The 27,082-nt window shown below is 47.7% G+C and overlaps 1 protein-coding gene across 2 annotated transcripts in view; it reads left to right on the top strand.

Annotated features, from left to right (window-relative positions):
• The window catches only part of VPS53 (VPS53 subunit of GARP complex), a 62,591-nt gene extending 37,132 nt beyond the window's left edge, over nucleotides 1–25,459 (top strand). For both annotated transcript variants that reach the window (XM_058854392.1, XM_058854390.1), the window contains exons 14-22: nucleotides 745–987; nucleotides 2,421–2,568; nucleotides 3,430–3,512; nucleotides 6,929–7,007; nucleotides 11,780–11,928; nucleotides 16,643–16,712; nucleotides 19,003–19,140; nucleotides 22,530–22,634; nucleotides 22,959–25,459. In XM_058854392.1, the coding sequence (XP_058710375.1) occupies nucleotides 745–987; nucleotides 2,421–2,568; nucleotides 3,430–3,512; nucleotides 6,929–7,007; nucleotides 11,780–11,928; nucleotides 16,643–16,712; nucleotides 19,003–19,140; nucleotides 22,530–22,634; nucleotides 22,959–23,129 (1,186 nt within the window). In that variant the 3' untranslated portion in view covers nucleotides 23,130–25,459. The remainder of the gene's footprint in view (nucleotides 1–744; nucleotides 988–2,420; nucleotides 2,569–3,429; nucleotides 3,513–6,928; nucleotides 7,008–11,779; nucleotides 11,929–16,642; nucleotides 16,713–19,002; nucleotides 19,141–22,529; nucleotides 22,635–22,958) is intronic.
• The last annotated feature ends 1,623 nt before the right edge of the window (nucleotides 25,460–27,082 follow it).

Below are 27,082 nucleotides of genomic sequence, written 5' to 3'. Positions count from 1 at the left end.
GGAGTAGGGCCAGAGGAACTCCCCAAGATCAGAAGATTCTCTGGTCCTGTGCTGATGGCTCTGGCCCTCTGCCATGCTCAAAAGCCTTTTTGTCCTGGTGAAAGGATGAAGTTTATTGTTGCCTAAAGACCGAAATATTTGAGTAAGGACCAGGCTGTAATGAATCACTGGAGACAATAAGAGGGCTTTTTGAGCTTTTAAAAAGAGCCTTAAGTAGGAAGTGCACTTTGTGCTCACGCTAAATAAAACTTCTTTAAAGGATGTGTGAAGTTGTGCAAAAGCAGGTGGTATCCAAATGGGACCAAGAAATGGCAAAAGGCACACACCATTTTGAGCACATCCCTTCAAAATCCATATTCCCCGAGGTCTTCTCCGGAGGCCGCTGGGATGGGAAGCCTGACTGTTCCTTTTCCTGGTGCCAGGAATGAAACTTGAGCACAGGCTTAATGCACTTGCATCAAATGTGCTGAACCAAGTCCTGGCAAACCTGAGAGCTTTTATGTGTGGCTGGAGAAGAGATTTGAAGCTGCCACTAAAACTCCCGAGCACAAAAGGCTGGGGCTATGGAATTGTGTGAGCTTTGTGCTGGGAGCATGGAGATAAGAAAGGGCTGGGAATACCCAGCTGCTACACCTGAACCTGCTGCTGTCACAAGACAGGGCATCTCATTGGAAGCATTATTCCCTCTCTTCACTCCAGTTCCTCCCTCAACAGACTCAAATATCTTTTTGTTCCCCACATCAGGAACCTGGGTGAGCTGATTGACAGGTTTGTGGCTGACTTCAAGGCTCAGGGTCCCCCCAAGCCCAACGTGGACGAAGGAGGAGCTGTCCTGCCCAGCTGTGCTGACCTCTTTGTGTACTACAAGAAGTGCATGGTGCAGTGCTCCCAGCTCAGCACTGGTGAGCCCATGATAGCCCTGACAACCATCTTCCAGAAGTACCTGCGGGAATACGCCTGGAAAATTCTCTCTGGAAACCTGCCCAAGTGAGTTTGGCTTCCCCCAGTGCTGTAGACATTCCACTGCAGTGAGGAGCAGATGATTTGTAAAGATAATTAATAAATACATCCTTGTGAACACTCATTTCCCTGTCAAACACCCCAGGTAGCAGCAGGATCACTCCATTTACTTCATGGTTTTCTCCAAAGTTCAGTTTCTTGCACAGAGAAAAAAGCAGGAGAGCAAATGGGCAGTCACACATTGTTTTTCTTTTAAGGGCCCCTGGAGAATAAATTCATATTTGGCTTTGATTTGCAGCCAGATTTGCAGTTTCTTGAAGTTCCCTTTGAAATGCCAGGCAAAGTCTTTTCAGAGAGGCCTGGCTTTCAGAATTGCTACTTGGGTAACCAGCTCCTACTGGGATTCTCAGCTGCCTCAGCCCAACATCGTCCATATGGTAATTTATAATGAAGGTGGTTTATTTGTGAGATGCTAAAGTGCTTCCCTGTACCTCCCTCTGCTCTGGAACATTTTATCTCTGTTTAAATAAGATCTGTAGATGTAAATCCAGTGAAGGGAAAGGAAATCATAATGAATTTGCACCAATATGTATCAGAGTACAGGCTAAAGGTGCTCCTGAGATGTTGCCAAAACTCCACTGCACATAATTTTATTTGCTATTTAACATCTTCAGTTTGTTTCCTTTGTAAACCTGGGAGCAGCAGAATGACTTTCTGAAACCAATAAAATCTTTCACAGACGGAAGGGGAGAGGGTTCCGTCCAGACAAGTGGAAAGATAAATTTAATGTGTGTTCTCCATCAGACCTCAGTTGCATTCTTTATCCACGTTTTTTTTTTGAGTGCTCCATTTTTACTGTCCAAGATAAATATCACTGTCCTATTTTTTTTAATGGATTTGGATTATAAAGAGTTGAGAGGTAGGGAATTTCCTGCCTCTAAACTGCTCTGGGTCTTTCTTTGTTGATACATGAACGTTGCTCACTTGAAGACAGTGAAGGGGAGGGCACATCTTCTATAATTTACTTTGTTGATACCATCAGCTTTTAAAACGGGTTGCCAAAGTCTCAAATGCATGTGGACAGCTGTTTAGTGCTGCAGAGATAAATATGACAAGTTTCCTGATAGTTCTGAGGTTCCTCTGTAATCTTTAATTAGATTTTGGATAACTGGCAGTGAAGGTGAAGCTACCTGGGGAAGGCTGTGTTCCACTTGCATCCTAATCTGTTTTCTTGTCAATGAGTGAGTTGTCCTTCACTTGAAGACCTGGTACAAAGCTCTTTGTAAAAGAAATTCCTTCACCAGAACAGCAGTTGTGGGTTTGATGTCCTGTGTTGGGTTGTGGTCATAAAGCCTTTCTATGGCATTAAAATCCAGCAGTAACTTTGCACCTTCTCTGTACACTCAAAAACCTCACAGGTTTTATCTCTTGGCTTGTTTTTTGTTGTTTTTTTCCCCCAGGACAACCAGCAGCAGTGGTGGGCTCACCATCACAAGCTTGCTGAAAGAAAAGGAAGGTTCTGAAGTGGCAAAGTTTACTTTAGAAGAACTCTGCCTCATTTGCAGCATCCTCAGTACTGCAGAGTATTGCCTGGCCACCACCCAGCAGGTGAGTTTTCCTCTGAGGGGGCACCAGCTCCTCTTCTGTGTTGCAGTGGAGACTGGGACAGCCAAAAGTACTAAAAAATGCATTGATTATTGAGCTCTGCATTATTCATTCTGTATTTCAAAAGAAAATAATTGATTTTGTTATTTCTACCTGAGAAAAGTAATTTGCTTGTAATCCTGCTTTGCAGCATCAGTTTTGGGTTCCATCCTTTTCTACTTGTTACGTAATTTGTTTTGGATTGGGGACCAAATGTTTTTATTTTTAAAGTTTTTGGGTTCATTATCTCCCCTTCATAAAAACAAGCACTACAATAATTTGAAATATTTTTGGAAAATACTTGCATGAAATATTGGGCCAATGTGGAGTGGAGAGAGGAGGAATTTATGCTGATGTGATTTGCAGCCGTGCCGCTCGTTACATTCAGGTGCTTCCAAAATGCCATGGGTCAGGAATGAGCTGTGATGTTTGGCTGTGTCCAGGCCTCTCCACCACTAGTTCTGGCAACCCTCCTCCTCCTCCTCTACAGTCTGGGCACAGGCAGAGTGTTGAGAAACATCTTTATTAGCAGGACAGATGCCACGGTGTTAAGCTAGGACGGTAGCATGTCATACTAGAGTTACATATTTGACCTTGGAGCTTTAATTCTTTGGGGACGTGGAGCCACCATGGCCCATCCTGGCAGCTCAACAGCTCTGGGATGCCAAGAAGGAAAGATTCCCAGTGTCATTGGATGAGTTTTGGGTATAGTTTGGTCACAGATTAAGTTTGAAGAAGCTGACCTTTCCAGGGCATAAGTTTTCAAGAACGATTATTTCAAGTTAGAAACCTGATCTCCCCGTTGCTTGTTTTGTTTCCCAACAGTTGGAAGAGAAGCTCAAAGAAAAAGTGGATGCGAGCCTGATGGAGAGAATCAACCTGACGGGAGAGATGGACACTTTCAGTGTGTATGTCCAGCACATGCCTCCTCCCACAGTGTATCAAACATCCCTTTTGTCAGCCAGATGGTGCTGGAGCAGTAACAATCCTGAGATCCTGGTGGATCCACACGGATCTACAGCCTGGGCACAGGCATTTCCCTGCTGAGGGAATGGGATCCTCTGGCTGCTCCAGGAGCAGCACTAGCACAGGCTCTAGCTGCTCCCCATGCTCCAAGCCAAAGGAACAAGAGCACTGGAAAAGGGAAAGGAAATAGTGAGTTTCCATTTGAAACATCATTTGCATCTTGGCAGCTCTGCGAGGTGGCTGTTACATTTCAAGAAAGGAAGCTATTTCAGTACATTCCTTCCTGCTTTAACTTCCCCCTGTTAATCAGCAGCCTTGTCAGTATGATCAAACCCCATTTTAGATGACATAAAAGACTGATCCAATCTTATATTTGGGGATTATAATTGAGAGAAGATTATCATTCATTAAAATAACTTTTCATGTAACGGTGCTAAAAATATTCTGCTCTAACATCCTTTCCTCTCCACCCCTGACAGACAGATTGAATATATTTTTTGAGACAAGAAAATTGAGGCAAATGTTGTTTTGCTTCATATCAGACAAAAGAATATCTTGGCAAGGCTGGGAAAATAATCTCTGCCACCAGCTTCCCCTCTCCCTAAAACTAAGATTCAGCCCAGATAGCAGTACGGTTTTTTTTTCAGCAGACTTCCTTCCTGTGATTCCTCCTCTCCTGCTGCAGTGGGCAGGATCCCACTGAATCTCCATCCAGCTCTTCCACATGTTCTCAGGCTCCATTCCAGGCTGCAGAGGTTCCCTTCCCTTCAGGCTCTTTCTTCTCAGACCTTTTTAAGAGTGAATCCCTGCCTGAAATCCAGGGTTGCTGTGTCCACTCAGCCAAAGCAAGCGAGGTAGCAGGGAAGGAGAATTAAAATGTGCCATAAGATTGGGTTCTCTTATTATGGACAGGTGGAGGGTGAGTTTTGGCAGCAGGGATCAGCAACCTTGAGTGGCTGCTTGGTTTCCACAGTGGCTGCCTCACGAGGTGGTTGGTCCCAGGCAGCCAATGTGAAGTGTTTTGGAAGTTGTTTAATGTATAGCTCACATTTGCTGCTTTGGACAGGTTTAAAGTCCAGCTGACAGGGCTGATATATCTTGTAACAAAGGCTTTTAATTGACTTTCATTCTGTTCCAGCTGAGGGCTTTGTCCAGCCTTCTGTCAGTGTAAGTCAGAACTATAAACCTCGCTGGCGTTAGCTCATTCAACATCAAACAAGTTGTTTCTTCTGGGATTTGATGTCTTGTTAGGCACAGTCATAAAATAAGTGATAAAACGCTGTTTATGCACCCTGGAAAGTGTTTCTTCTTTCAGAGAAAGGCAAGTGCAGAACCACCCCAATTGTGTAGAAAAGGAGGGTTTTATCCCTGAGGTGGCAAAGCAGTTTCTTTAGGGAAAAGTGGGAGAAATTATGAGCTCTTCTCGAAGTTCAAGGACAGAAGAATTATTGTAATGTAAATCCAGAAATCCATCATTTCCATCTGTTCTGTGAGATGATGGGCAGCACTCAGAGAACCCCTCAAGTGCTGGGCTCACTGTAGCTGCTGTACTGCTCCTTTATGTCCTCAGCTTCCTGATCCATTTCTTGTGTGCCTGGCAGGGATTGTGTGAGGAGTCACCCACTGCTGCCTGGGGTGAGGATTTTAAGTGTCTTCCTGCAGATCCCTCTCAGCACATCCTGATCCTTTATGTTCCCAACACATTTCCTGCTGCACCACCATCCCTCCTGAGCAGCTGTTTATTTTGAAGTGCAGACAAATGGGTTTCTCTCCCTGTTTGCAAACCTGTGACTTTCAGGTGAGAGCATGCACTTGGTGATGCAGCTTCTGAGAGACTCCTGAGCATAGACACACAAGTGGTGGAGTCACTTTGAGCTTTGTGTTTCTCTTTGGTGCTGAACCACAGCTCTTCCCTCCTGTCAGTGGCAGCAGGTGCCCTGCAGGACTCAGCAGTGCCCATGGGGTGGTTATTTCAGTCTGGCTCCCTTGGCCTGGTGGAATCCCCCAGGGAGTGGATTATGTGGTGCCCAGCAGAAGCAGAGGCACCAGCAGAAACAGTCACGGGTTTTTTTTATCCCAATGCAAGTTTTAGATTGTGTAACTTGAAGCCTGTAGTCACTTCATCTCCCATACTAATTTTTCCAACTAATTTTGGATGAGTTTGCCTTTACAAACAAATTAATTTCTTTGAAGGAAGCATTGTACTTTGCATTCTGTTCCAGACTTTATGTGCTGGAGCCTGTAGGAAAGGGAACAGGCAACCTTTCCTGGGTCGTGGTGAAGAACAAAACCCAGGTCAGAGTTAAGTATGGGTGACACCATATCTCAATAAACAGTGAATCCCAGAGCAATATCCAAAACTTCACAAAGGCAATGAGGGGGAGGGAAGATGGTTTGAGGAAGCATTGCTGAGATTTCTCACAGTCCTGTGATTCTCATCTGTGCTACCATCATGAGAAAGTGCAAAAGTAAAATCCACTTCTTACAAATACAATCCTGAGGTTGTAAACACGCATCTGTGGCAGATTTAGAGTTGACACTGCTTTTAAAAACTGTGCTTAGAGAAACAGAATTAGTTATTGCTTCTAGCAGAAGCTGTTTGCAGTGGGAGTGCTGGTTCTGTGCCCCTGAGGGGGGTCTGAACTGCTGCAGGCAGAGTTTCTTGGCTGTTGTTTAAGGATCAGCTGCACCTTTGTGCACATCATAATATGGTGGCCTTAAATATGTCTCTAAACAATATCATGCTGTTAAAAAAAATAAAGAGGGGAGGGAGGGAGGGAAATGTGTTACACTGATGTGTCCTTTAGTCTGGTATATGTCTCAGGAACTCAAACAATGGATGGCAGCAGTCCTAGACATAGTGTAAATAAGACATCTGCCTTCATCTTCACACATGGGAGACACAGAACTCATGCAGATGTCATTTTTAAAATCCTCTCTGCAAGTTCCTGTGAGCAGTAGAATATTGGCTGTGAATAAATGGAGAGATGATAAAAATGTTGGTGTTACACAGACTGGATTAAATTTGGAGCTGAATCCCAGTCTGGGTTTGATACTTGGGGATTTCTCCTCTTCATCTGCCACCTTTGATCCCCAACCCCTTACTTGTGTTAAAACAGAGAAAGGTCAACTGTAAAAACATGCTTTCTCCACTGGAGCCCTTTGTGCAGCTCCCTGCAGAATTTCCCAGCTCCTCCTCAGTACAAGTTGTAGCTGTGTGCATTCACATCACAGCACTGCTGTCAGCCAGTAGAGGATTTTCCTCCTCTCACAGTCAAACACTCCAGTTCTGGCACTCTATTACTCTGTGATTCTAAAACTCATGCTTGATTCTTTTTTTTTTTTCCCTCCTTTGCAGTGTGATCTCCAACAGCATCCAGCTGTTAGTGCAGGACCTGGATGCAGCCTGTGACCCTGCCCTGACTGCTATGAGCAAGGTAGGGGTGGATTTTCAGGGAGAGGTCACCTTAAGATCTGTGTGGAGTTCTTGTGTGCTTTGACTGCTTGATTTCACTACTGATACATTCTTTTACTCTGATTTTTTTTTTTCTTACTTTTTAGAGCATCAAGTGCTGTATTTATAAATACATAACTCACTCCAAACCCTCTTATTATTCAGATTAGAGCTTTCAGGCTTTTTGCACCACATTAAAACCTACAGACAATGAAATACATTCAGTAAGTACTCAAGGCTTTCTCTTTCCACTCCCAATGCCAGTGAGAGCATTTAAAATTGGAAAAACTTTTGTCAGCGTAAAAATTCGAATACACCTTCACGTTTGCTCTCCCCTTTATCTTCTTTGGCAGGGAGTTTTACCAGCCTGCTTGTTTGGGGCTCTTAAATGGAGGTACTCAAATGGAGGTGATGTGGAATTGAGATTGAGCCTTATTGCTTCTGTGATCCTCTCAAGGACATATGGAGCCATTCCTGGAGAGGCCCCTATGACTGGAGCTTAAGGATTTTGTTGCACTTACACTGCTGGCTTTTATATGTTTGAAATGCAGAGTTGTGTTTCCTTGCCAAAGTATTGTGAAAACCCAGACTTGCTTTAGACAGAGGTGAAGACAACAAAAGTGGATTGAACTATATATATATTTTTTTTTTTAATTAGAAATATTAAACATAGAGCTCCATTTTTGTAGGATCAACACACTGTCTCGCTGCCATGAATTTTAATAGCTTTCTGCTTTATGATGTATTCCAGCTGTAACCAGCCCCACCACCCCCAGCTAATATTTGAAGTGGAATGCAGCTGGTAATAGAGCTTGTACAGGTTCCAAATGGAAAGGGGATTTTTTTGCCCAGTCAAATAACACCACTAGGAAGGGCTCAGCACTTCAGGTGTTGCCTGTGTGCTGTGGCAGCCCCTCAGATCTCCTGAACCTACAGAGTACAGTAATATTGGAATCACTTAGCTCTGGCTGTTTATACCCAAGTAAACCACAACCTTGAGAAAGCAGCAGCTGGTAGGCCATTTATTTTTGTCTTTGGAACACTGGTAAAATGCAGCACATGTGATGGGACTGATGATATATAAACAAGTTTAAGTGTTATGAAATTAGCTAAATAAATACTTGTCACTTGTGCACACACTCCACTATTTGTATCAGACAGAGTCGCTTTTATGTGATTTTTTATTAGACCTGGATTTGGTGCAAGAGGTTTTTTATCTTCACCCTCCTCCTCCCTTTCCTTCAGGACTGGGTTATTACTCTGACACTTGAATAAGAAATGCATGGAATTATTTAAACACAGAGTTAGTATTTGGAAATGTAAAATTTCAGTCTGTATTAAAGAAATAAAAATTGTGTGGCTGACCCATTCCAATTTTGCTCTCTCAAGATCCATATTCCATTAGGGCTCTTCCTTTGTTTAGCTTCTTTTCATTTACTTCACTCTGGTGTCCTCCAGGATTGAACATTCCCAGTTCTTTGTTGGAGTCTGGCTTTGGATTTATTTTTTTTTTCCTTTGCAGAAATGTTCAGGAACTTTAGAGGTAAATTATGAAATGCTTAAACCTCTCAATCCACTTTGGCTGCAGGCCACGTTGAGGGATTTAACACAGAAAACAGCATCAGGAATATTGCTTTCAGCTGGGAATGCTGCTCTGTTTCCATGATTCTTTACTTTGTGTGTTCTGAATAAAATGGTAAATGCTGAGAAGGCCCCATATTACCAAATTTGCCGGTGATAATCCTTACTCAGACTTTACAGCAGGTGTAGGATGATTAAACAGGGCTGTAGGACGGGGAGCTGGGATGTGGGTGGGAGGAGAATTTGCCCTAAACCCCCTGTTGTTATATTCTGGATAACAAAGAACTGTTAATGTGTTTGGACTGATCTGTAGCAGGCACTCACATTGCCTGGTGTGCTTCCTTTTTAATCTCTGGGGTGAGGGAGCTGCTAATCTGCATGGGATGTTTTCACCCCAATTAAGTTTATGGATTGCACTGGGTAAGGCTTGATTTACATGCTGAATTAAGCTTCGATTTATATGTAAAACTGTGCCTGTAAGTGGGGCTGGGGGACATTTTAGTGCCTCACATCGATCTCTTGCTGGCTTTTTACATTTTCCTAAAACCTTTTTGGCACAGCTGCAATTCCCGGTATCCTCACAGCCGAGTGGACAAAGCAGGGCTTTAATCATTTCTCCACTCCACACACGGAAAACCCCAAGAGCAGAGCAATCAGAGCTGCCCTGGAACACTGTGCAGAGTGTGACAGTGCAGAGCCCAGCTTGTGGCCCCAGACTCTCATCTCCCACCATTCCCCTCCCAGCCTTTCCCACAGGAGCAGCTCCAGCTCAAGGCAGTCTGGAGAAGCTGGCAGTGAGGATGCTGCTGGGAACAGGGAGAATTGAAGATTCCTTCATTCTCTGCTCAGTCACAAAGCAGCCCCTTTGCTGGAGGGCTGGACACAGGGGAGGGACCTGGTGGCTCTTTGGGGACACAGAACCATGGCACACTTGAGGCCCTGCCATTCCCAGGAGGCAGAACAGCTCTTGGGAAGTGCCAAACCACCCCAGTTTTGCCCAGGGTTTCTCTTTCCTCCTGCCTGTTTTAACCTAAACCCTGTGTTTTGTTGGGAGAACCAGGAGGCAGCAGCAGCTCTTCCAACCTTTGCAGACACTCCATGTCCTCCCAGCCTGCAGGTGCCTTTGGGCTTCTCCCTTTCACTGAAATCTCACTGCTCCTGTTCCTTGGACTCATTTCCAGCTTGTGTATGTAAACTATGTGGATATCCCAAGGAAAACACAGGACAAGGGAAAAAGAGGAATAAATTTAAAACGACAGGAACAAAGCTTTACCAGCAGAGTTGGACTCATATTTCTTTTGATGACTTTTCAGTATGTGTGCTATTCCTTTCTCTCCAGCTACTGGGTGGTTTTTTTTTGGGGTGAAACACACCCACATACACACACACACACAAAAGGACTATTTTTACTGTTCATGCTTTAAAGGTTTGGTTGTAAAGTATTGCTTTTGGAATGATGACCAACAAAATGAAAAAGCTACTGTTTCATTGTTGGTGCAATAATTCAGCTCAGCAGTCCCTTCCCACTTTCTGGCTGTTCCCACACTCTGTGGGGATGGTGTGTTGGGTGAGGATTTCTCTGTCAAGAAGGGAATGTGTGAATCCATCAGGGAGAAATGCACAGAATATTTTGTTTGGATGTGATCAGTACCATGAAGAGTAGAAAAGCAGGTGACCAGTGACAGGACTTGAAGGAATGGCTGGAGCTGTTTTAGGTTGGATATTAGGAAAAGGTTTTTTCCCAGAGGGTGTTGAGGCACTGACCAGGCTCCCCAGGGACTGGTCACACTCTCAGACACAGGCTGGGATTGTTGGGGTGTGTGTGCACGGCCAGGAGCTGAAGTTGATGCTCCTTGTGTGTCCCCTCCAACTCAGGACATTCTGTGACTCTGTGAAAACCTGTGGAGCAGGTGATGAGGGAGATCTCCCTTCCAGCTGATGTGAGATCAGCAGGCTGGGGATTGCTTTGTTTGGTTAACAAAAAGACAGCTTTAATGGGACATGTGTAGACTCAGACACTGTGGTTTTGCAAAGAATTTGGCTTCTCTTTCCCACTAAGTCACTTAGGCTGCGTGTTGTTTGGATGGAATTGAGTCAGCTGAGTTGCAGGGGGCAAAGTAGCCAAATTAAATTAAAACCAGGAATAAAAAAACTTTATATGCAAAATGCAGAGCTTGGGAAAACAAGTTTGAGGACAAACAGCCCCTCAGTGGAAAAGCTCATCTTCCATATGTGCCCAGTTTCCTTTCCTGATTTCCTATGAGTTTTCCTCCTGTCTCATCTCCAGCATGAGGAACAGATCTCCAAAGAGTTACTGGGAGAATATTGCAGAGTTCTGAGCAGCAGCAGAACTGAGTGTGCTTTTCTGGATGCTTGTGTTCCTCAGTGAGACTCTGGTGGACCAAATCACCTCTTTTTTTTGTTGTTTTTTTGTTTTTCCACTTGACTTAAATTGGGAGTACCCTGTGTGTGTTGCAAACCAGGCTCAGAGAAAGTCCAATTGAGCCACACATCTGGCTCACAGGGGCTGTTCTCTTGAAGTTCTGCTGAGAATAAATGAAAACAAAATGGGAGGTTGAGTAACTCTTCTTGTTCTGTGCTTTTTACATGCATTTGGAAGAGCTGGAATTGGGCATCCTGGCTTGTACACCAGCAGTGTTTTCAGTGAGCTATGCTGGTATAGAGTGCTTTGGACTTTAAGACTTTTTACCTCTTCCATCTATCTGTCATCAATCTCACCAGTATTAAAGTCTTGGCTGCCATACAGGAATCCAGACTTTGCAAGCTTGCAGATATTTTCTCAAATGCCTGTAATCAGGATTTATATGGGCACTTCATCCCAGCAAATTGGAAACTGTTAAATATTAAAGCAGCCTGGTGTGCTCCAAAGGCTTTTTCAATCCTAGTGGTCCCCATTTATGTGGGTTACTGGTCACAGTCTCTGTTCTGGTGCAAAAGGGGTTGCTCTGGCTTTTCTTTGTGTCTTCTTATGGAAGGGTTTTGCCTAATCACTTTAATGATGAAGAGCTTGACCTTGGTGGTGAATTGCAGAGGCAGTCTCTAAATGATTCCTTAGCAATCCCCTGGCAGGAAGTTTGTACAATTTCCCTTACCTGCTGCTTGAATCTTAATGAATTGAACAGTCATTTTTGGTTGTTTTTCCCCTTTGTGCAGATGCAGTGGCAGAATGTGGAACATGTCGGTGACCAGAGTCCTTATGTCACCTCAGTGATCCTCCACATTAAACAGAATGTCCCCATCATCCGTGACAACCTGGCCTCCACAAGGAAGTATTTCACTCAGTTCTGCATAAAATTTGCAAAGTAAGTTACCAACATGCACAGTTTATTCAGCTCATCCCATAAAACAGTGTGATGGTCACTGTGTGTTCTCTGGCAAGTGCAGAAAGTTTTGGGTTTGGCATCTTTAAAAGACTTTGAATATCTGACTTTAGATATGATTCTTGCTGTGAGAAAACCTACTTTTCTTCCATGGGGCTTCCAGAGACTGAGAAATTTGCCTCAAAATAACATTTACAGTAAACCCTGTAAGAAGGGCATGTGTGAGAAATATATTCTACCTTCACAGTCTAAAAGCTGCTGTTCTGTGCAAAAATAGCTCAGTCAGGAGGGGAAATTCCCATTTAAATGTTGGGGGGTATTAAAGTATCTTCCTGGCAAGTCACTTGAAGTTGAGCAGCATGAAAGAAATGACAGAAGAGACAGAAATCCCCCGTGCTGCTGGATTCAGGCTGGACATCCAAACTTTCATCTCCGTGTCTGAAACAAAAATTCACTTCTTTGGGAAGACAACTCTGAGCTCTTCCCTGGTTGTCTGTGGCCAGCTGAGCTCCACATGTCAATGCCCCAGGAAAATCCCTCAGGAGGGCTCTGCCAGTGTAGCTGCTGCTTTTGGTGTCGCATGTGACCGTGCTGGGGGACTTGTGAGCAGTGGCGTGCGTGTCATATGTCACTCTAAAATACCTTAACATTTCATTCATCTCTGATAAGGTAATCACCCTAAAATAAGCTCTGTGGCCTGGCAAGGACTGTGTGGGTTGGAGATTTGAGCTGCAGCTCCTGCCTCGGCAGGGTGGGATGCAGCAGCTATCCTGGGAACTGGGAGCTTTCACAGCAGGGAGGCTGTGCTGGGAGTTTCATCCCTCTCTCTGTCTTGGGGTACTCATGAGTTTGCATTAAGGAGCAGTTACTGATAAATCATGTAATGGTATTGCCCATAATCACTATTTGAAATGCTGTCTCAGTGAGAATTTATTGTACAGAAAACCTTCTGTGTGGTTATGCTCGACTTTTATGTGATAAATAAAACCTCCCATTTATTCAGCTGTTCACAGCACACTCTTAATACCTCAGCTTAGTTGCCTCCCTTTTAACTTTATTGTTAGGCACATACCAAGTAAACTCCAGATGAAACAGCTCTCAGATTGAGTGAAGTTCCCATCTAAGCTGAGTGTCCTCATCCATGAGCACAGAAGCCACTGCTCTCCAAAACCCTTTTTCTAAGACAACTGCAGCTCTTATCTGCAGCACATTAAAATTAAGACACAGTCCTGAACTCAGTGTGCCATGGATCAGGTGTAGAAGGGTAAAATGGATTCCTGAAGATTGATTTTGCTGGATCTGTGCAACTTGGTGCTAAGAAGAACCAGCCCAGTGGCAAGGGAGCACTGATCTCCTCAAAATGCCTTTTAATGCCTACAAATATTTGTATTTTTGAAACTCTGAGTTCTTATGGAATATGCTGGCTCAGCCAATATAAATACCTGGCCTTTTGTGTGCCCCACAATGCTGCAAATCCTTTTAACAGGCCTTGTGCTTCTCCACATGTTAATGCCTGTGTCTTTGTGAGCTGCCACTTCTCAGCTCTAATGGATTGTATAAAGCACGAGTGTTGAGTTACAGGACCACAGGGGAGAAGGCAGCTAAAGTCACTAAATTTAAAACAGCAGGATCTGAGCCAAGTCTGGAGAGAAGAAAAATGACCATCAGAAATTGCATCAATCCTCTAACCTAATTTGTCATTTTTGCTTTGTTTTGACCGATGTGCGAGTGGCACTCGCTGGGGACAGCGAGCAGCCAGCAGCTGTCCAGGTGGCACTGGCAGGCAGGGTGGGGGGCTCCTTGTCCTCTGAAATCAAACCCCAGAGCAGCGAAGCCATGGCTGCTATGCTGGGATGTGTTTGGGAAGTCCATGACCTGACCTCAATGAGGAAGAGATTAGAACTGAGAGACAGGAAAAACAAACACTTCTCCCCCTCGCCGGGGACGCGGCTCCTCCGTTAGCGGCAGCCAAGCGTGGTGGGTGCTGTGTCCTGCCAGGTGCTCCAGCTGAAAAGTGACAGGAGTTTGGTGGAAGAAGGTTGTGGTGTGGAGGCTTCTGGAGCTTTCAGGGCTGAGCTCAGCCTGGGCAAGGGCTGGTCACCAGCTTGGAGGACAGCATAGAGCAAAACCTTCCTCGGCTGCAGACTCAGAACCTTTGAGGGATGTCCTGCAGTAGCTCAGGCTGTCAGACAGACAGACAGACTGTGGTTGCATGTCTGTCTGTGCTTCACTCAGCAAGGCATTGTGTCTGATGCATCATCTGTGCAGGGGATTAGGAAAACACAGGCTTTGGTGGAGCCCCTCCTGTTGGATGGGAGCCTCTCAGATGCTGTGGTTCCTCATCTGGTTTATTATTACACTGGGGACTTATCTGCTTCTAGGGAGAGTTTGCTGGGCTCAGTTTTATAGCTGGAGCTGTAAATGAATTCTGGCATCCAATCTAGCTGTGATTGTGCAGGGAGTAAAGGCATTCAGAGCACAGAGCCTCGTGCAGAGCATTACCCCTGAACATGCACATATTATTCACATCAGGATTGCCTGCTGTACTCTGAGAGCAGCAGGCATTGAGTCCAGCCTAGGCAAGAGGCTCCAGTGCATTTTTCTGTTCCGTGCAACTGCTCTTGATGGTCTCTGCTAGTCAAAAAAAAAACGGGGGGGGGAGGAGAAAAAAAAATCCAGAGCAGCCCTTGGCTCTTACAGTTTGTCTTGTCTGTCCTGCTGGAGCTGGGAAGCTGTTTCCAATAAGGCAATGTGAAATAAGAGGCATGTGGGGATGGAAGGTTGCTTTACCCCTCTGCACTGATGGTGGGTGGCCATCCAAAGGGGCCTGGGAATTGTTTCATGCAAGACAGATTGCTGTCTATGGCAGATTGTGTGGTTATATAGAAAAGAAGATTAAAACCAACAGGGGAGGGGGTCCTTGGGCTGCCAGTCTGCCACCCTGCAGAAGGAAAGGCTCACCCTGTTTCTCATACACAACATGAGCTTTAGCTCCATGCCTGACCTTGCAGAGGGAGGGACAATTGGATCTACCTACACTATCAAAGGCACAATTAATTTCTTGCTCTCTTCTGCCAGCAGTGAGCTGCTGCATTCAGAGTTGCTGCCAATTTATCATTTTCTAGAATCACCTAAGCTCCAGCTGTGCTCATCACTCTCTAATTGCCCTCTGGGAATTAGTTATAGACCTGAAAAATGGACTTTTAAAACAGATAGGTTAAATCTCCACTGTAATGCTTTTGTGCAAGAGGAGCCAGGGCTTCTTTTCTTCTTCCTCTTTTTGTTTTGTTGCCAGGGTTGTTTCTCTGGTGGCCAAATTCAAAGCTGTTTGGGGCAGCCCAGTAGCTGGTTCTCAACAGTAGTTTGAAATGTTTCTCCTTGACACCTCTCCAGGATAAAATGATTCACTGGGAGAGGTAGTGACTGTGTCTGAGGGAAGGAACCTTTGCTTATGAGGGCTCTTCCTTTGGGTTTGCTCAGCAGCTTGGCATGCTCCGTGCCTGAGCTACACTTTTGTCATTCTTCCATGAGAAAGGATGAGAAATAAATGTCCTGGCTTGGAAAACAGGTGGCAGGACAAACAAGATGCTATCCATGCTCCTTGCTTTGTGGGGAGGAAACAAAAAGCTTAACAGATGCGAGGAGGAAACCACACTGAATTTAGATCATCATCAGGAGCAGCCTCAGTCCAAAGCACAGCAAGCAGACCGACTGACACTCTCCTAGGACAGAGCCATTAAAACACGAGAGCTGCCACCAGGTCATGGACAAGTCCTGGAAATGTGAGCCCTGCAGGCATTCAGCCAAAGGAGGACATGTGAAAGAAGCAGAGTACATTAAAAACAAGGCAGCAAGAGCAAGACTTGTTCAAGTGGTGTGGTCCTGACAGAGTTTGCTGCTCATGCAGCTCCTGAGCTTTCCTGGTGCTGCTCCTTGGTGGAGTGGATGGGCAGGAACTTGTCCTGCGGGAATGAAACTGCTTCAAAGCCTCAAATCAAGAGGCAAAAAGCTAAAAGCAAAGCTGATGCTCTGAATTGGTGAATATTGGGCTTCCATCCTCACCAAGCTCTCTCTGATTGGGCAGTCATTTTTCTCAGTCTGGAGTCCATGACAGTAAAATACGATAAATGGTGTTTTCCTTTTCACAAAACTTATTCTTGTCTTGATTGTGTTGGCCAGGAGCTTTCTGGAAGGATGCCTCTGTGTGAGTGTCCAGGGCCCAGCAGACCTCCAGCCTTGGCTGCACCTCAAGTTCAGTGTGTAATATTCATGTTATGGAATTAATTGTGTGCAGGAAAATGTAGGTTCTGGATACAGTCAAGATACATCCACTCATGAGCAGTGAGACTAATCCTGGTGTGTTGCTGTTTTTATGAGGCACAATAGTTTGTTTGCTGACCTTTTACTGTAATATTTCATATTTAGTTTATAACAATTCATTTACCTAGAGTGTGTGTGCAGCTTCTCGGTAAACTTTGAAATCAGGAGGGATTAAAGCAAAAGATCTGTCCCTAGGGGTTGGGATTTTTTTATTTAGTATATTTAACATGTCTGGAATCAGTTTGGGAAGCTGGCACTCAGAGTAGTGTCTTTGTGGAAGCCATCCTGGTTTGGTTCTGCATGCTTTGTCACCACAAAAGACTGTCTGACTGCAAATATTCTTATGTAATTGTGTCATTTGGTATCTCTCCTGCAGTTCCTTCATTCCCAAGTTCATTAACCATCTCTTCAAGTGCAAACCTATCAGCATGGTGGGTGCAGAACAGGTAAGGAGAAATAGGTGCATTGGTTGTCATATTTGATGGCTTTTGGGTTCAAGAAATTGAGTTATCTCCTGCCCTGCCTATGGGCTGGACCCTGCTGCTCTGGGAGGATGGCATTTGGATTTCATCTGTCCCCTGCACACAGAGCTTGTTAGCCCTGTGGGCTCATTAAAAAAAAAAAAGGAAAAAGGAAAAAAGCTCAGAAACATCCCTAATGGGACTGCAGTGAACTTCAAATGGGTGCCTTCAAAGCTGCTTGGGTTTTAGGCATCAAAGATGGTTCTGAGCAGTGTCTGAAAAATGAAACAGGAGCTTTACATCAAAACCTTCCTCGTCCTTAATGGAAAGCAAATGAGTAAAGCTGGGTACCCACTCGTCTTGTGTGATGAGCAATAACCTAAGAGTGATTAAAGGGAGTCTTTTTAAAATAAGCTGCTCAAGTGATTAACCAGCAGTGGGCTTGTGTCTAATGTTAAAAGCTTTCAATATTCCTGTATGGGAATAACAGGCCCAATTTGCTTCTTTAAAGCAGACTGGGAAGGTTTTTATTAGCCTGATTCCCAGAGAATACATCTCATTAGAAGTGGGACATACCTCCCTGGGGCTAGGGGTACAGAGGTCTCAGTAGCTGATCTCTCTCTCTGCACCATGTAGAACCCCAGTTCCCTTAAAATCTTTTGAATTCCCCTGGTCACCCACCAGCATCTTTCCATGCCACTGTCTCCTCCCTGGTGCAAGTGTTGCTGGGGAGTGCATTTTCCTGGCCTTTCTGGTTCTACACACAGCTTTTTCCTGCTGTTTGCTAATAATTACAGTTGGAATATGAATACTGGGGTGATATTTATGGAGTTATTCAGTGTTGAGTGCAGAGAACAAGACCTGTGGGGTTTTGCTTTCTGTATTTTCCTCTCTGACTTAACAACTCTGCATCCCAGCGAGCTTTGGCAGTGAGTTAGCAATGCCAGGGACCTGGAATGGGTCATGGGGGAAAATGGGGTGGGGGAAGAGAGTCTGCAAGAGCTGTGCCTGTGGGAAGGGCTGCAGGGTGTGCAGAACTCCTGTGAGCCATGAGAAAGTTTCTGTAGGAAAGGTGTGAACTCCCCAGCCATGGAATCTCTCCCTCTCTGGGATCCCTGGTAGACACACAGGAATCCAGCTGTGACAGCCTGAGCTGTGGGCTCCAGCAGCCTGGGGTGCACAGCTCATCTCTGCTGTGGTTTCCTGGCTTCCCAGGAGGACATTGATGGCATCAGTTCTTCTCTTGCAAATCATGGGAAGGCAGCACCCAGCAAGGACACAGTGTGCAGATAACGGGGTCCAGATTCCAGCCAGCCTGACCTGCCTCTCCTCCTCCTCCTCCTCCTCCTCCTCCTCCTCCTCCTCCACAGCCCTTGTGTTCCTTTGAATTCCCACATGTGCTGAGGCCAGTGTTCACATGGTTGTGGTCGCTGCTGGGTGTTCTGCAGTGCCCAGAATGTTTTGTGTCCCTGCAGAACGAGCTTCCACTGGCTCCCTTTGTGAGGAAATGCTCTGGGTGTGCCCAGCGGGCTTCCACACTCACTGCTGGCTAAATTAATTGGGCTGCTCTTCCTCTGGTTTGATTTCAGATTTCTTCACCGCTCTTGTCTCTTCAGACATACTTTGTGCAATCAGAGGAGTGTGGGATTTGGGATAAATTTGTTCTAATTTGCCTTAACCCCCACAGCATTTTGTCATGAGACAGTGCTGCTCTGTCTGGGCTCAATTTCATGGTTGCTGCTTATTTATTTGCTGAGGTAGTAACAAACAACATCCAGGTTGTGAGCTGTTCTCAATGTAGATGTATTGTGTGGCAGTTTTTAAGGAAAGAAACCCCAATCAAGGGGCTGAATAAATGCAGAAAAGCTGACACTGTGGGTGGCAGGGTGCAGGAGGAAGCGTGGTGTTAGTTCATTTGACCTCAGTATCTAAACCGTGGTACAGCTCCAGGTAATCAGGATTGTTTCACTTCATACTGCTGGGGGAAGGACTGGAAATCTGTGCCTGATGTGCCAGATGTTGGGCTGCCATAAGTCATTTCCAGTCAGCAGAGCAGTGCTCTGTTAAAATCAGCCAGGATGCTGATGTGTAGCCATGGGTGATCATGTCTCCTGGAAGTGTCATTACATGGCTCAGTCCCTCCTGTTCCTGCAGTCCAACCACCAGGACTTCCTCCAGTGTGGGAAGTGTTAAACTTTTAGGGATGTTGGGTTACAGCAGCTGACAGATCTTGGTAGAAGGAGCCTGAGTAACAGAGTGTGGTTAACTCTTGCAGCTGCTGCTGGACACTCACTCTCTGAAGATGGTTCTCCTGGATCTGCCCTCCATTGGGTCCCAAGTGGTGAGGAAGGCTCCTGCCAGCTACACAAAGATAGTGGTGAAAGGCATGACTCGAGCTGAAATGATCCTGAAGGTAACTCAAGACTTTTGTTAACCTGCCAGCCAGACTGCTGGACTGGGAATCGGAGCGAGCGAATTCCAGGGGGCCCTTCCTTTGAATGCAGCAATCTGCAATTGCACATGAGCTTTTGTGAGCCTGGCTGGGGGCTCTGCCAGCTGCTCACAGAACTGGCTCACTCCCCTTGGGTTTGCCCCCACTCTCTTCTAATACCACATTGGAGTTTTCACCCTCACTTCTCAGGGCAACCAAAGGCTTGAGTTCTGTTTGCTTGGAGAGTTGAGGCACCAGGTTCCCTCAGGAGCTTGTGAAAATCAGAGTTTGCATCCGTGAGTTTCTGCTGTGGGGCAAACCCCAGGGTTCAGGTTACTGCAGGCCTTTGTGCAGACTCCATCACGCAGGGGAGCCAAGCCGTGCTTGAGTCACCTGTTTACTGTCTAGTGTAACAGCCAGTGCAAACATGTCTGGGTTACTGTATTCACCAGAGCCCTTTTTTTCATTTTCCAGACCTGGTGCCTGGAAAATGACCCAAAAGCAGTGTGTTGTCTTCATAAAAAGCAACAAGCAAAGCAATCTGCCCTTCCCAGTTGGTGCTGGAGTGAGAAGTCAGGTTTGATCCCGGGAGAAGCCATGGGAGCTGTACAGTTGTACCCTCCTGGGTGATGGGATTGTCCCCTGCTCAGCAATGCTGGGAAGGCATTCCTGTGAGGGAATTAGTGGGACCTGGGGTCAGGCAGGACAGGCAGCTGCCAGCCAGAGCCTCCTGTAAAGCACAGCCAAGGCAAGGGGGGGTGAGGAGGCTGAGCTGTCCCTCCTCACCTGCTGCTCAGTGCGGCTCTGCTCCCATGCCCAGGGGAATGTCACAGTTGAGGCTGTGCTCTGCATTCAGGCATTAGCTCTCCATGCTTTTGGAGTAAGGTGACCAAGATGTTAGTGAATTGTAGTCCAAATTTTCTTAGAAATGACCTGAATAAAAATGTCCTGGTTTGTGCTCATGGGAGCAGGGGAGATTGGTGCCTGTTGCACACAGAACAGGTCTTTCCTTGGAGCTCGTGTGTGAATCAGAAGAGTAATGGAGTTAATTTGTCTGCCCTTAGCATCCCACTGGAGAGGAAAGCAGCACAGGGAGTGCTGCAGGTCCCCAGGCTGTGCAGCAGCAGTGGCCCTGCTGTGTCACCCTGTGCTGGCCCTGCTGTGTCACACAGCCTGTGCTGGCCCTGCAGTGTCACACAGCCTGTGCTGGCCCTGCAGTGTCACACAGCCTGTGCTGGCCCTGCTGTGTCACACAGCCTGTGCTGGCCCTGCAGTGTCACACTGTGCTGGCCCTGCTGTGTCACCCTGTGCTGGCCCTGCTGTGTCACCCTGTGCTGGCCCTGCTGTGTCACACAGCCTGTGCTGGCCCTGCAGTGTCACAGCCTGTGCTGGCCCTGCAGTGTCACACAGCCTGTGCTGGCCCTGCAGTGTCACCCCGTGTTGGCCCTGCTGTGTCACACAGCCTGTGCTGGCCCTGCAGTGTCACAGCCTGTGCTGGCCCTGCAGTGTCACAGCCCGTGCTGGCCCTGCTGTGTCACCCTGTGCTGGCCCTGCAGTGTCACACAGCCTGTGCTGGCCCTGCTGTGTCACCCTGTGCTGGCCCTGCTGTGTGACACAGCCTGTGCTGGCCCTGCAGTGTCACAGCCTGTGCTGGCCCTGCAGTGTCACACAGCCTGTGCTGGCCCTGCTGTGTCACCCCGTGCTGGCCCTGCAGTGTCACACAGCCTGTGCTGGCCCTGCTGTGTCACAGCCCGTGCTGGCCCTGCTGTGTCACAGCCCGTGCTGGCCCTGCTGTGTCACAGCCCGTGCTGGCCCTGCTGTGTCACACAGCCTGTGCTGGCCCTGCAGTGTCACACAGCCTGTGCTGGCCCTGCTGTGTCACAGCCTGTGCTGGCCCTGCCGTGTCACAGCCCGTGCTGGCCCTGCAGTGTCACACAGCCCGTGCTGGCCCTGCAGTGTCACACAGCCCGTGCTGGCCCTGCAGTGTCACACAGCCTGTGCTGGCCCTGCAGTGTCACAGCCCGTGCTGGCCCTGCTGCTGCACAAAGCACTTCTGACCCCAAGCGAGGGTTCTGGCAGTCACTGCAAATCAAGCAGCCACAGCCTGACGGCACTGGGAGCTCCAGAGCGTGTTCCCAGGCTTGTTCTGGGGCAGGTAATTCAGGAGGACAAACTTTGGGCCCATGGGCAGCACAAATAAATCCGTTCAGCTGAACCCCACGAGGCGCAGATGGGAGCGGGGAGGAGGGCGCCAGGCCATGCACATCCCGCAGAGCTCTTCCCCTTCTCCTCTGGCTACACTGTCTGAAGCTCCAGCTTTTCATCTTGGCAGAAGATTTTTACAAGGGCTGTAAATTAAGGATTTATAAGTGTATACATGGCTATGATGTTTCAGTGGTCTGAAGTGCAGGGAAAGAAAGAAAGAAATGTCTTGGTGACAGAATACAGTGTGGGGTGAGCTGGGTCAGTGCAAACATATGGAAATGTTTTTGGAGACAGAGAAGAGTCTGGCCTGGTGCTGTTTCTGCCCATTTACACACACACACACACACATATTCACACTCTTCCCCAGAAAGATGGTTTGGCTGTCCAGCATTATCAAAAGATGTGCTCTCTGTGGAGCTTGCAGCTTATATAAGAAAAACACATCAATGAGGGATCCTCTTACCAGCTTTGAGGCCATTTTGATTTTTTTCCTGTTTTTTCTGATTGTTCCTGGGCAGATGTTGGTGGGGGGGGATTCCCATCCTTCATCCCAGTCTCTCTGGAGGTGTATCCAAGAGGAGCTGCACCCCAAGGACAGTGGCCCCTGGGGACATGCCAGGAGAGCTGCAGAGCACAGAGCTCTGGCCCTTGCTGTCCTGGGGACTGAGGGGGTGACCCCTGAGTGTTGTCATATTCCCCTGTGGCACACTGTGTCCTGGCTCCAGGCAGGAGGGAGCAGGAGGACACACAGCCAGAGTGAGGGTCTGGACTGTGTCCAGGCTGTCTGATCTCTGGGGACTTTGTGAGTGTCACCACCACTGCCAGCGCTGTCCCCTGAGCGACTCCCAGCTTGTCTTCCCCATTCAACATGATAAAATCCTGAGCTTCAACAACAGCCCAGTGCCTGCCAGCCCACAGGCCACAGACAGAGTCCTGCTGCTCTTTGAAACATGATGCAGAGCCCTGAGCAGCACTGCTGTGCTGAAAGAGACCAAACTCCCTCCCTGCTCCTTACTCTGCTTCTCTCCACTCACCTTTGCCTCTTTCTTCTTCCTTAAACATTTTATTTTATGAGCCAGTCCTGCTGTCACTCCTGTGCCAGAGGTGACTGAGCACTGCCTTTAACTTCCATTATTTGTCTGATCTCTTTTTCCTTGTCTTGGCAGGTGGTGATGGCTCCACATGAGCCCCCAGTTGTGTTTGTGGACAATTACATCAAGCTCCTCGCTGACTGCAGCACTGACACATTCCAGAAGATCCTCGACATGAAGGTTAGAACCTGTCCAGGGCTTCTGCTCATCCTCTAGTGCTGCTTTGGGGTTGTTGGGGACTTTATCTCAGTGGGAATTCTGAGGGGCTTGGGGGTGGAAGAAGCACTATAAGACAGGTGTGTCTTTACTCTGAAAGCAGAGTTGCTACTGAAGAAGTTTGCAGTTCATTTCACATTTTCATACCTGCTCTGCTCCTGGGGCTGGGCTGGGGGTCATCCCGAGGTCTTTGTGCATCTCCTGGTCGGTGAGCAGGAGGTGGAGGTTTGAAATGGGCTCTGCTGCAGCTGCTCCCAGCTCAGTGAACGCTGTGCTTTGCTCCCTCAGGGCCTGAAGAGGAGTGAGCAGAGCAGCATGTTGGACCTTTTCCGCCTGCGCCTCCCCGCTCCTCCCCCCGGCGGGGACAGCGCCGGCTCCCTCTCGCTGAGCGCTCCCACGCCCGAGCAGGAATCCTCTCGGATACGCAAACTGGAGAAACTCATCAAAAAGAGACTCTGAGGGAGCAGAGGGAATCTCTGTGGCTCGGGACTGCTGGCAGTGAGGGGGAGCAGAGCTGGTCAGGCCTGTGATTTGCAGTGTGCTGCTGGAACACCCGTGTGCTGTCACTCCCAATCCCCGTCATCTCTTACCCATCGCAGACCAAGGAAGAATCTGACCGAGCTGTTTGCCCTGAGCTTAGCAGGAGTGAAACAGGACATGGCCAGGTCCATGTGATGGAGAAAATAGAGGCATCTGGAAGCCAGCAGCTCCAAAAACAGTTCAGGTGGATCCAGAGACTATCTGGCTGTGTTACCCTGGCTGAGCTCCTGCTGCAGCACTGAGGGTTTTGCCTCAGTTCTGTGTTACTGCTTGCTCCCTTCTCCTGTTCCTGTGATTAATTATTTATTGTGGGCTGGGGGGAACCAACCCCAAACCATCACCACCACCAAAACCCCAACCCTTTAACAGCTAGGATCTGGCATCTGCAGCTCCACTAAATCAATGAGATGCCCAGGAGGGAACCCCAAGGCAGACTTCTCCCCTGCTCTTAGGACAGGCCTGCATAAAGCACCGTGAAACAGCCAGGCAAATCCTTTTCAGAGCAGGAGGAAAGGGCTAAATTAATGCCTTCTGCACCTTGGCAAAGCTCCTGCCAACCAGCTGGCAGCCTTGGCTGCTGTTAGAGCTTAGAGGCCAAGCAGGACATGTGTGGAGCCCTCTCCAGCTGCTTGGTATTTCCCTGGTGTGTGCTGGGCTCACCCACTGTCCCCAGTGGGAGTTCCCAGCCTTCCTGGGCAGCACCTCTCCCTCTCTCCACAAAGAGCCCTTCATGGAGAACGTGTCAGACTGCTTCAGCCCCTCATTCTCACTCCAGCTGCTGTGTCCTGAGTAGGGATGTGCCACCTTGTGCACCTCTGCTGCCCTGCAAGGAGAGGTGCTGGAAATGTTGGCTCTACCAGGGAGCCAGGGCCACTCGCTGGGACAGGAGGCTTTCAGCAGCCTCAGGTTTTAAGGCCCTCCTCCTCCTCCTCCTCCTCCTCCTCCTGCTCTTCTGAGTTTCAGCTTGCAGCAGAGCAGAGGGGAGGAGAACCAGCAGTGAAATATTTTGGATAACCCAGGCCCCTCTTCCCATGGCCCAGATGCTGGCTCCCAGCCACAGAGCCAGCGTGGAGCAGGGTTGGGGTCAGTGGGTGCTTCCCGTGGAGTCTCCTTGCAGGGAGGCCTCCCCTTGTCATTGGCACTGCTGGACTTCTTCCCAAACTCCTCAGTGCCCTTCCTGGGACGCTTTGAAGGCATGTGGCCAACCATGAGTGAATCCCACATGGATTTAGGGCAGACCAGCCAGTCGTGCCTGTGTTATTAACTTGAGCTTCACTTGCCTGTGCAGGAGGGAGAAGTCCTGCACCAGTGTGACAGGTGAGGAACAACCACACTGCCTTCCTGGGACGGTCCTGCTCCCCAGCAGGGCAAGTTTGGGTCTTAGGACTGTATTTGTTTAGGGGTGTACTCACAGGATGTGTGTACAGGATGTGCTGCACATCAGGGAGCAGGATCAGACTCCAGGAACGTGAGCTCCATCCAGAGCTTCACGGGATGGGGAGTGAGGAGCAGCAGTAACAACACCTGTGCAGGGGGACAGCAGTTTCTCATCACTCCAGTTTTACAAATCTGCTGTAGCCTTGCTTACTTCCTCTCCTGATTCCCTGTTAGGTGACAAAAGAAGGAATGTTTGGAAGCGCTTTGGGATTCCAAGCAGCCGTTCTCCAAGGACAGATTATCTCAAGATGCATGTGCAGGATGGCTCACGAGTTCCCACACTGCAGAGCTGGGGAGGAGGGAACATGGGTTTGCAGAGATTGGTTATTCCCATGAGGGGATGAATAATTTATTTTAGATGAATTTTTCTTTGCTTTGTCTAAGGCTGAGTCTCTCAATAAATTATGAATAGCTGAAGACGATGTTGAAGTTATCATTGTGTGTCTTACCCAAAGGCTTCCCCCAATACATTTTCTGCATTTCATTCTGTAGATAAGAGGAAATAAAAGGAGAATTTTTTTTTTTTAGCTTCAGCCTTTGAAGAAGGCCACAGGGCTGGGTGTTTGGAGTTCCACTTTCAGAGAACAAATCCACAGTTTTCTACTTCTGGTGTAAGAGTTTTGTGCCCCTGGCTCTTGAGTGTTTATTAGATTTGGCAGGTCTCTATTTGTGCATTAGCTCTTTGGAGTTTACAGCTTTGGGGAATAAAGGATGATTATGTGTTTTCTGTACAAAATGCCACTTTTTATGGTTTCAGGCCGGCTGTATGTGGGGTGTGACATTAAAATGAATTAAATGGTTACTGAATCAAATGTTCATTGCTGGGTGTTTTCTGTATGGCTGCAAATCCCAGTGGCTGGGATGGACCTCACCCAAAATGTGCTGGACCCAGCACTCCCTGCTGTCCATCTGCTGCTGCAGGTCCTCTCTGCCTTTTCCACCTTCTCTGGCAGCCTCCACATCCACGGCAGCTCCTGCACCGTGTGGGTGGCTCAGCACTCCCGACCTCGTGGCCCTAAATAATCACATCATTTCTGCTGTCTGCCACCGCGGGAGTGATTTCTGAGAGATCCTAATTTTTCCTTTGAAATTAATTAAGGGGTAGTGCCTTTCTCCACGCTCTGCATGACGCTGGAGCAGCTCCTTTCGCTCAGAGAATTAATGACTCATTTGCTTTTCTCCTGGCGGTCCTGCCCCCTCCGCCCTTGGGCAGGCGGGCGCTGGGTGTTCCTTTCTTTCCCCAGATTTACAGCCAGGACTCTGAGCATCCAAGTGACGATGTCCAAACCTCCAGGAGCCTTTGCTTGGCTCCACGAGGGCGGTGGCAGCAGGGCTGTAAAAGCTGATGAAACCTCAGCAGCTTCAGCCACGCGCTGTCAGCGCTCGTCAAGCCCAGCGCCGAGGGAGCGCAGCTCCTCTGTGACAGAGCCTGGCATTTCCCATCCTTTGGAAATAACTTTCCATCGTTTTCAAATATCACAGGATCCTTTGGGTTTGCTTCTCCCAGGGACAGCCCCCACCTGGCGTCGCCTGTGCTTCGGTTGCTGATTAAGCCGAGCATGCCCGGCCTGGTGGAAAGTCCTTTATGGAAGGAGGATCTTGATAAGAGATTTGTGTCTGCCCTGTCCTGCCTGTGTGTGGGCAGTTAAAGAGTAAATAACGTGGGCAAACAGGCAGGGGAAAAGATTTCCAATGCCATCAGGGGTGGCACAGGTTGGTACAGTTTGAGAGAGTTAAAAACAGACTTTTCGAGAGGGCAGAGTACACGTCCTGAAAAGCAGAGCCCCTGTACACAGTGACTCAACAGTATTGGAGTTATTGAGCAGTGAAAATTCTGCTTAAACACTTCCTTTTCATCCTAGCAGGCAGATGGGCAGGTCTGGATGTTGGTGCTGCAGGAGTCCCCCGGGTGGGCTGCAAAGCCCAGACTGGAAGGGCACAAAAAAGTACCCTTTGTGTCAAGCCATGCCAGAATGGGAGGGGGTTTTGCTAGTAAATAAGGAGCAGAAAGATTTCCAGGAGCTCTGCTTATCCCAGGCACTGAGATCCCTCTCCCTTGGACCCTGATCCCCTTGGGAGTGGCTGTGGGAGCACCCACAGCTCTCAGAGGTGACCACTGGGATGTGCCACAAGTTCCCCCCTCCTAAATTGCATTTAATGTGTTGTTGGCAGTGGGGATTTTCACCCAGGAGCTGCACAGCAGCTCTGAAATTATGATTGTGCTCATCTGGAAACTGCTCCAGTGCTTTCCAAAGCATCTGATTTCATAAAGGGCTTTTATGAGAGATTTCGGAGTGAGGAGTAATCAGTTTTCCTATTGCTTGCAGAGACCAGCATCTCTTTTTTTTTTTTTGGGGGGGGGGGGGGGGATACACTTAAAGGGAAGAAAACACCTGTCCAGCACATTTGCTCAGACCCCAAAGATTTCAGTCAAA

This window comes from Poecile atricapillus, chromosome 21, assembly GCF_030490865.1.
Source record: "Poecile atricapillus isolate bPoeAtr1 chromosome 21, bPoeAtr1.hap1, whole genome shotgun sequence".
Lineage (NCBI taxonomy): Eukaryota > Metazoa > Chordata > Aves > Passeriformes > Paridae > Poecile > Poecile atricapillus.
This window is presented reverse-complemented; position numbering and strand designations above follow the sequence as displayed.